Source organism: Somniosus microcephalus, chromosome 6 (assembly GCF_052327205.1).
Source record: "Somniosus microcephalus isolate GS21.2 chromosome 6, FLI_Smic_1.0, whole genome shotgun sequence".
Lineage (NCBI taxonomy): Eukaryota > Metazoa > Chordata > Chondrichthyes > Squaliformes > Somniosidae > Somniosus > Somniosus microcephalus.
In genome coordinates this window covers 99,865,557-99,875,837 of record NC_140992.1, presented here as the reverse complement: position 1 = coordinate 99,875,837, position 10,281 = coordinate 99,865,557, and the positions used below count along the sequence as shown (strand labels likewise).

The 10,281-nt window shown below is 45.7% G+C and overlaps 1 protein-coding gene across 1 annotated transcript; it reads left to right on the top strand.

Moving 5' to 3' along the window:
- The first annotated feature begins 8,505 nt into the window (after nt 1-8,505).
- On the top strand, nt 8,506-9,853 carry LOC147115951 (C-C motif chemokine 20-like). The gene is made up of 4 exons (XM_085989472.1): nt 8,506-8,877; nt 8,995-9,109; nt 9,206-9,283; nt 9,576-9,853. The coding sequence occupies exons 1-4, from the start codon at nt 8,796-8,798 to the stop codon at nt 9,604-9,606; spliced, it is 306 nt and encodes a 101-aa protein (XP_085845598.1). The 5' UTR covers nt 8,506-8,795; the 3' UTR covers nt 9,607-9,853.
- The last annotated feature ends 428 nt before the right edge of the window (nt 9,854-10,281 follow it).

Genomic DNA, 10,281 nt, shown 5'->3' with positions numbered 1-10,281 from the left:
CTTCAGACCTAGCAAGTGGCTGGACAACCCCTTTCTGCACTTCAGGGGGGCCATGAGGACCCGTTTCTGCGCTGGAAGTCCTACTCCAGAGGACTTGCATGAATGTCTGGTTTCTCTGCTCAATAGCTGACCATTGCTCCTCAAGAGATGTCAGTCTATTCTGAACAATGACCATGTTTTCACGACCCTGGCAACTAAGTTCCTCCATGGCCGTAGCCATCCTCTCCTCTACGGTAGCCATCCTTTCCACGGAGGTTGCCATCCTTTCCGTGGTGATGCGTTCATGTGCCAACGCCTCCACAAAGGCTCTGCTCATGTTAGCGATGGACTCCTCCATTCGCTCCACACTCGCAGCGACACTGGAGACAAAATCTGCCAGAGACTCCTGCACCTGTTCCTGGAGCTCCAGCACCGCTCTTCTTCTGGATGGACCCAGAGGAACAGGGTCGACATGCAGCCGAGCTGACAGAGTCCTGCACCCTCCGACGAGGACTCTCCACTGTTGTCCCTGTCTCCCCCATCTGCTGATGCTCACTTATGAGCTGTGATACACCAGGTGACAACACTACACTATCTCGCGCAGTTCCCACCGAGGTGTGAGTGTCTGCACTGGTGCTGGGTGCGCTGAATTCTGCTGACGCTGTGCTTTCAAAGGTTGCAGCTTCCTCTGAGGAGTCTTGAAGCTCAGGCTCTTCCTCTTGGACAGTGGGGACGGGGGCTGTCGATGGTCCTCTGGGGGAGTAAAGGAAAGAATTGGATATGTGAGGTAAAGTTTGCATGCACATTGAATTGTACAGATGATCATAAGTCAATCTGTTAGACCTTTAGAATCATTATCAGTTATTCATGGAATGTCAATGAGAGAGATGCAAAACTATTCTGTCACCCATCTGTCCGTCCCCCACTTGCGCATCCTCCTCCACTCCCACAATCTCCAGGGCCGTCTCCTCTGCAGTGGTGAGCTGGGCTACTGAGGGTGGCCCTCCTCCTGTCCTTGCCCTCTCCCTCTTACTGTAGGATCTCTTTTCCTACAATGAGGGACACAAGTGGAATTTGAGTGAAAATGAAGGAGTGAGTGTAGAGATTCCATAGCATAGATGCTTAGAAGGAGACAAAAATGGAGTGAGGTGCCAAGACCAAGGGCCCTCCCTGTGTGTTGTAAGTTTTTGTCATAGCATCACAGCGATAGGGAGTGTGAGGGCTGCATAGTCGAATAGTTAAGTGAAAGACAAGGCTGAAGCATTTGCAACTATCTTCAGCCAGAAGTGCCGAGTGGATGATCCATCTCGGCCTCCTCCTGAGGTCCCCAGCATCACAGATGCCAGTCTTCAGCCCATTCAATTCACTCCACGTGATGTCAAGAAACGGCTGAAGACACTGGATACTGCAAAGGCTATGGGCCCTGACAACATTCCGGCAATAGTACTGAAGACTTGTGCTCCAGAACTAGCTGCGCCCCTAGCCAAGCTGTTCCAGTACAGCTACAACACTGGCATCTATCCCGGCAATGTGGAAAATTGCCCAAGTATGTCCTGTCTACAAAAAGCAGGACAAATCCGACCCGGACAATTACCGTCCCATCAGTCTACTCTCAATCATCAGCAAAGTGATGGAAGGTGTCATGAACAGTGCTATCACGCGGCACTTACTCAGCAATAACCTGCTAACTGACGCCCAGTTTGGGTTCCACCAGGGCCACTCAGCTCCTGACCTCATTACAGCCTTGGTCCAAACATGGACAAAAGAGCTGAACTCAAGAGGTGAGGTGAGACTGACTGCCCTTGACATCAAGGCAGCATTTGATCCAGTGTGGCATCAAGGAGCCCTAGCAAAACTGAAGTCAATGGGAATCAAGGGGAAAACTCTCCATTGGTTGGAATCATACCTAGCACAAAGGAAGTTGGCTGTGGTTGTTGGAGGTCATTCATCTCAATCACATGACATCACTGCAGGAGTTCCTCAGGGCAGTGTCCTAGGCCCAACCATCTTCAGCTGTTTCATCAATGACCTTCCCTCCATCATAAGGTCAGAAGTGGGGATGTTCGCTGATGATTGCACACTGTTCAGCACCATTCGAGACTCATCAGATACTGACGCAGTCCGTGTCCATATGCAGCAAGACCTGGACAACATTCAGACTTGGGCTGACAAGTGGCAAGTAACATTCGCACCACACAAGTGCCAGGCAATGACCATCTCCAACAAGCGAGACTCTAACCATCTCCCCTTGACATTCAATGGCATTACCATCGCTGAATCCCCCACTATCAACATCCTGGGGGTTACCATTGATCAGAAACTGAACTGGACCAGCCATATAAATACTGTGGCTGCAAGAGCAGGCCAGAGGCTGGGAATTCTGCGGTGAGTGTCTCACCTCCTGACTCCCCAAAGTCTTTCCACCATCTACAAGGCACAAGTCAGGAGTGTGATGGAATACTCTCCACTTGCCTGGATGAGTGCAGCTCCAACAACACTCAAGAAGCTCGACACCATTCAGGATAAAGCAGCCCGCTTGATTGGCACTCCATCCACCACCTTTAACATTCACTCCCTCCACCACCGGCACACTGTGGCTGCAGTGTGTACCATCTACAAGATGCACTGCAGCAACTCGCCAAAGCTCCTTCAACAGCACCTTCCAAACCCGTGACCTCTACCACTTAGAAGGACAAGGGCAGCAGACGCATGGGAACATCACCACCTACAAGTTCCCCTCCAAGCCACACACCATCCTGACTTGGACCTGTATCGCCGTTCCTTCACTGTCGCTGGGCCAAAATCCTGGAACTCCCTTCCTAACAGCATTGTGGGTGTACCTACACCATATGGACTGCAGCGGTTCAAGAAGGCGGCTCACCACCATCTTCACAAGGGCAATTAGGGATGGGCACTAAATTCAGGCCTAGCCAGCCAGCGACGCCCACATCCCATCAATGAATAAAAAAAAAGAATGTGAATATCCAGAGAGAGGGAATGGGTAAGGGTGCAGGGATGTCAGTGTCAAGTGGGATGTGGAGGAAGAGGTTGACAAAGCTGAGTGCTGGTGAGGAGAGGCGATGGGGATCAGATTGAGAATGATGGGAAAGTCATACTCACTTTTCCAGTACGGAAAAGGTCATGAAACCTCTTCCTGCACTGCAGCCAGGTTCTGCGGCACATAGACATTGAATTGACCTCCTGGGCCACTTGCATCCACATAGCTTTAGTCTGCTGGGGAGGCTTTTTCTCATCACCTCTCACTTTTCAGGGTTAAATTCCATTTGCCACTGTTCTGCCCATCTGACCAACCCGTCTATATTGTCCTGTAACCTGAGGCTTCCCTCCTCACTATTTATCACTCCACCAATTTTCGTGTCATCTGCGAACTTACTGATCATACCTCCTACATTCATATCTAAATCATTAATGTACACTACAAACAACAAAGGACCCAGCACCGATCCCTGTGGTACACCACTGGACACAGGCTTCCAGTCACAAAAACAACCTTTGACCTGTACCAGGTGCTGGGTACAGGCCCAAGGTGCTGGGTACAGGCCCACAGGTGCTGGGTACTGGCCCACAGGTGCTGGGTACAAGCCCACAGGTGCTGGGTACAGGCCCACAGGTGCTGGGTACAGGCCCACAGGTGCTGGATCCAGGCCCACAGGTGCTGGGTACAGGCCCACAGCTGCTGGGTACAGGCCCACAGCTGCTGGGTACAGGCCCACAGGTGCTGGGTACAGGCCCACAGGTGCTGGGTACAGGCTCACGGGTGTTGGGTACAGGCCCAAGATGCTGGGTACAGGCCCACAGGTGCTGGGTACAGGCCCACAGGTGCTGGGTACAGGCCCACAGGTGCTGCGTACAGGCCCACAGGTGCTGGGTACAGGCCCATAGGTGCTGGGTACAAGCCCACAGGTGCTGGGTACAGGCCCACAGGTGCTGGGTATTGGCCCACAGGTGTTGGGTACAGGCCCACAGGTGCTGGGTACAGGCCCACAGGTGCTGGGTACAGGCCCACAGGTGTTGGATACAGGCCCACAGGTGCTGGGTACTGGCCACAGGTGCTGGGTACAGGCCTACAGGTGTTGGATACAGTCCCACAGGTGCTGGCTACTGGCCACAGGTGCTCGGTATTGGCCCACAGGTGCTTGGTACAGGCCCACAGGTGCTGGGCAGGTGCTTGGTACAGGCCCACAAGTGCTGGGTACAGGCCAACAGGTGCTGGGTACAGGCCCACAGGTGCTGGGTACAGGCCCACAAGTGCTGGGTACAGGCCCACAGGTGCTGGGTACAGGCCCACAGGTGTTGGGTACAGGCACACAGGTGCTGGGTACTGGCCACAGGTGCTGGGTATTGGCCCACAGGTGCTGGGTGCTGGCCCACAGGTGCTGGGTACAGGCCCACAGGTGCTGGTACAGGCCCACAGGTGCTGGGTACAGGCACACAGGTGCTTGGTACAAGCCCACAGGTGCTGGGAATTGGCCCACAGATGCTGGGAATTGGCCCACAGGTGTTAGATACAGGCCCACAGGTGCTGGCTGGACTCCAATATCTTGCCTTAGTGGCCATTGTTCAGTCAAGCCCAGTCTTATCCTCAGCCTTACAGCAGGAAACCCAGGTTGATTTTTTTGCCCTGCCTGTAATGAGGACATTGAGGTTAATTGTAAAGCTAAGTGAATTAATACAGCAAAAATCACTGATCTAAACTGGCACCTTCCTGCTCCATACAACTCAGTACCAAACCACATGGTGCAGTTACCCACTAAGCCATTATATTGCTTTGTATTTAAAATTTATTAAGGAATCGATAAAACTGCCTGATGGCTGCATTAAAGTAGCAGGCAGAGGTATGCTGTACAAAAGCATTCAGCGTTTATCCACTAAAATTGGCAGCAGTCATTTCTAGGTTACATTATTTTTCAAACTTACCAATTTGAAAGATTTTAAACTCTTAAAACTCATTTTTTATTTCACTAGAATTTGTGCTTTCCACTGTATTTCATTGTAAATTTAAGTTACCATATTATCGGCATTTATTTTTATTCTATTTATATTTTATTGATCATTTTTCCAATTCCTTCTCCCTCCCCCTTTTGTGAAGGCACTGACACATGTTGGGATATGGTTTCACGGGAATGAAAGCCCTCTGATTCCTTGCACAAGTAGCTATTCTCCATTGGCAAGGTGAGGATGAGTGTACACCGGCTATTTAACAAAAAGGGTTATCGCAGCCACTGCCTTCTCCTGATGTTCAACGTGTGCATTTTCCAAATGTAGTCCCTGAATAATGGTAGCAAGCAGGAATCCAGTAGAGATATTTTTTCCTTTACTAGCTCAGTGATGTGAAGCCTGTTTTCATAGAATCATAGAATAGTGCAGCACAGAAGGAGGCCATTCAGCCCATCGAGTTTGCGCCGGCTGTTTCGAAGAGCAATCCTGTTAGTCCCACTCCCCCGCTTTTCCCATATCCTTGCTATTGTTTTCTCCTTCAAATATTTATCCAATTCCTTTTTGAAGGCTACTATTGAATCTGTATCCAAAACCCTATCAGGAAGTGCATTCCAAATCCTAGCCACTCGTTGCGTAAAACAGTTTTTCCTCATGTCGCCTCTGGCTCTTTTGCCAATTACTTTAAATCTGTGCCCTCTTGTTATCGACCCTTCAGCCATTGGTAACAGTTTCTCATTATTTACTCTGTCTAAACTCTTCATGATTTTAAACACCTCTATCAAATCTCCTCTTAGCCTTCTCTGTTCTAAGGAGAACAGCCCCAGTCAATCCACGTAACTGTAATCCCTCATCCCTGGAACCATTCTAGTAAATCTCTCCTGTGTCCTCTCCAAAGCCTTCATGTCCTTCCTAAAGTGGGTATGGTGAATGCCATCATAAAGAGACAATTATTGGAAGTAATACTCTGTAAATGAGTTATTTAGAAAACTGGAACACAAGGTGAAAAACTGCTGGAAGATATATAAAGATCAACTCAAGTCAAGCAGTGAAGAGACATGAGAATGAGAAAAAAGTATCAGCCAAAACAGCTTCGAAACAGAAGGGGGTAAAGTGAAAGGTGGATGGGAGAAAGGCAGGTTAAGGGGGAGGTATCTAAGGTCAGAAGTCATTAAAGTCAATCTTTGGACCAGAGGGCTACAAACTACCAGGGAAAAAGGTAAGATATTGTTCATAAAGTTTTCATTGAACTACAGTAATTAGAAGCAGTAGGTCAAAGGTCAAAGGTGGAAAGGTCAGAGAGGGAAGGGGAAACATAGAAGATAGGAGCAGGAGTAGGCCATTCGGCCCCTTGCGAGTTGAAGTGGGAGTCACAGGGAGGTCAGAATCATAGTTGCAAACGGAATGGAGATAATTGGCAAAGTGGTAACCCAATCTTCATTTGGTCTCCACAGTATAGAGAAGACTACACCATAAACCATGACTACAGCATACTATGTTGAAGGATGTGCATAAAAAATTCTATCTCACACAGGAGTGTTTGAGGCCTTGCTCAATGTTAGAACAAGAGGAAAATGAACCGGTCTTGCATCGGTCACAGCTGCACGGGAAAGAGCCAGAGGAAGGATAGCCAGAATGGGGGTCATGTCATAGTGAACAAGGGTATCTCGGATGTAATGGTCCAAATGGAAGCAGAGTGTGGGGAGGAGCAGGAGATGTGCCTGGTGATAGGATTGTGTTGTTGGTAGATGGAAATGGCAGATGATTGGTGAATGCCAATGGTAATGGGCTAGAACGTGAAGACAAGAAGGACCTTGTTGTTGTTGTTGCCAGAGGAGGAAGAGAGCGTTAGAGTAGAGTTAGGGTGAAAGCTATCAAGGTTTGTCAACTAGCAGCAAAGGGAAACATTGGCTGAGGAAAATGGAGGACATTTCAGAAATTTTGGCATGGAACTTGAGTCATCAGAGGAGATGCGATGGATCTTTGTGATACGATGTCAGTATTCTGACTCTTGACTATTACCTGTGGTTCCCCCCCCCCCCACCCCACCTCCTTATATTTTGTTCAGACCTATTTAAATGCTCACTTGTCTTCCAGGTTCCAATTCTGACAAAGGGTTTACACCCTAAATGATACCCAGAATTAGACACAATACCCCAACTGGGTCTCAACTAGTGTTTTATATAGGTTTAGCATAACTTCCTGGCATTTGTACTCTGTGTCTCTATTTATAAAGCCCAGGATCCTGTATGCACAAACACCCCCAGGTCTCTCTGTTCTTGCACCCCCTTTAAAACTGTACCATTTAGCCTGTATTGTCGCTCCTCATTCTTCCTACTGAAATGTATCACTTCACTCTTTTCTGCATTGAATTTCACCTGCCATGTGTCCGTCCGTTCTACCAGCCTGTCTATCAATTCAATTCAATGTTATTTGCCATATGTAACTAGTACTAGTACAAGTACAATGGAATGCTTACTCCCCGTAGGGACACGTCAGCTATTCTTACAGCGCCGTGAACTCTATTACTATCCCTCTTGAACTCTATTACTATCTTCCTCACTGTCTACTACACTTCCAAGTTTTGTGCCATTTGTAAATTTCAAAATTGTGTCCAGTACCCCCACGTTTTGTAGCATCCTACTGCCACCTTGGCTGAGATCCGCTAAGTCAGCCTATACTGTAGTCTGCCCAATCTGTATGGGTCAGTTCAAAACTAACCAACTAACCTGGTGACATTTCAGTGACAAGTGGAGCTACAAAATCAGTCTGCAGTTACAAATAATCATGTAAAATTATTCAACATAAAAATCAATGCAAGACAAGATTTGTTTTAAAGTTGGACGCACTTAAAAAAACACTAATACACCTCATAAACTCTCCATCCATAGATTGCAACAGAAGGTCAAAGTTCTTTTATTCACGACGGGGGAATTACCAAGTGATGCTACAGGAGAGAACAAATGGAACAGTAAAGAATGTGTGTGAGGTTAGATTACAGAATAGAAAAGTTCCACTGATCATCAGAATAGGAAATAGGAATTATTGCATTTAGAGCAGCCACAGACAAAGCTTTCAGCCACACTATTAACAACTATTCGATGCCTTCACGTGTCGCTGTTGTAACCTTTCTGAGCTTTAACAGGATTAGCAAGCACTGCTTCCCTTTCCTTTCGCTACAAACCTAACTCTTAACCCTTCATGACCCAAAGTTTACCTCTCATCTTTTCAGTGTGAATGCCAGTCCCCATTCTCATAATCACATCCAGCACCCCTTCAGAATGCCTTGCCTTGTATTTCTGATTAATTAGTCCTGTTTATATTGATTAATTTTACCTTAATGTGTAAATATAATGAAATATTCACATTTAAAATTGATCTGTTTTGTACTGTTTTCTAAGCTTAAAATCTGATTCACATTTCATATCACAGAACTGATTAGTTTGGAGCTGCCAGTCTCCTTAGATTGTCAATATATTGTGATTTTACTTTTGGACCTAAGCAGACTCAACTTAAGAAACTAAAAAAATTGCATCCATTAAATTAATCCTCAACTCTTAACACATTGGAAAGAAAAACAAAGGTGGATTGTGTAGATTGCGAAATCAGAATACGAAGATCTATTTATAAATAAACCGGTTGCATCACAAACTGCTGATGCAACAAGGTAAAGCGGCATAGAGGAAAACCCAGATGGAACAGGTCACAAGATGCATTTCCTTACTCTCAAAAATTCCCAATACCAGGTTAAGTGTATATAAAGTGACTGGCAGGTACCTAAAGACACATCAGATCTCAGCTACTGACCCAACAACAGGTTCTACAGCGAAGATATCCGGCAGACAGACAGATAACCAGCTATGAGTGCTCTCAGGAAACTTGTGCTGGCAGCTATGCTCTCACTGACAATGCTGAGCATATTTAGTGACTCAGTATCCGGGCGTAAGTCTTACTACTGCTTTTTAACCCATTACTAGCAGCGTAGCCAGTTTGAAAAAGATTTAATTGAGTTGCGTGCATAACTTTTTTTTTAAAGTACTGTGTTTTCCCCCCTCCCAGATGCAACGTTTGCAGACTGCTGTCTCCGTTATTCAAAGCATCGGTTGCCATTGCGATTAATCTCTGGCTATGTGGAGCAACAATCCAATGAGATCTGTGACATAGATGCAATCATGTAAGTGCAGGGCCTCGACATATCGCACATGATTGAAAAGCAAATTTTATTGGATGATGTTCCGCTAATTGAAAAATCCAATTAAATATTTCACAGATTCCACACCGTTGGAGGACGGGCAGTGTGTACAAATCCTGAGAGTAGATGGGTGAAAAGAGCACTGAAATTTTTGAGGTAAGAGAGCAAGCTGTAGCATATACCAAATTCATTGTCCAATGAGATTTAAAAAGTATGATCTCTTATTCTGACATTTATAAAGTGATGACAATAAAGATTGTTTGAGGGTGGCACCTAGAATCGGACTTTTGAACGTGAATTTTAACGCAAATGCCACCTTCTTTGCTCAGTCGCTGTAAAAAGTGAACAGGTTCTTAGTAATATTTCATATGTGGTAGAAATGACTGGCTACATTTTCTTGTTATAACAAGTTAGATTATTTGAAACTTATTGATCTTTTGTCTTACAGCAAAAAGCTGGAAAAAATGTCACAAGACTGAGCTGCACCTTGAGAAGATGAAGCAGCTGCATCAGCTGGATTTGTCTCACGTAAAACCTTCATGCATAGTATCTATGTACGGCTGTAGAGTTTGTTGAAACCAATGCACTTTTACATTGCTCACAATCGATGTGTAAGCTGTTTAATGTTATGTTCCATTGAACATGGCTAAGTAATTTAACTGCAAGTACTTATTTATTTTCTGTTCCTTATGATCTGCATTCTGTTTTTACTGAAATAAATGAAAAAACTTTATTCCATCTTCTGTATCTGTTTATCATTCATTCCCAAGACTGATTTAGTCCAAGAAAGGTATAAGATCATGTGGAATGCTTTCCACATTTAAAGATCAGGGTGTTAATTGCCTCTTTTGTTTATTTTAAATGTCAATGAATAAAAAAGCAAATTATTTCAGGTTTCCTCTGCGGAAATTCATTTTATGGGATTTTGTTAGCCTCAGTAACAGAAACCCAGCCAATCATAAGTCACCTGCAATATTGCTCGTTTAATGCTTCTGGAGGGCTGCACAGTCACTTAGCTCATCACATACATTAGCAGCAATGCCAATCCCACAAATCATGAGACAAACTCTTAAAAATCATGGCATTTGGTAAGAAATAATGAGTTGCTATCTTTTTCAAACATAAACCAATATAGATTGGCAGTTCGTTTACAA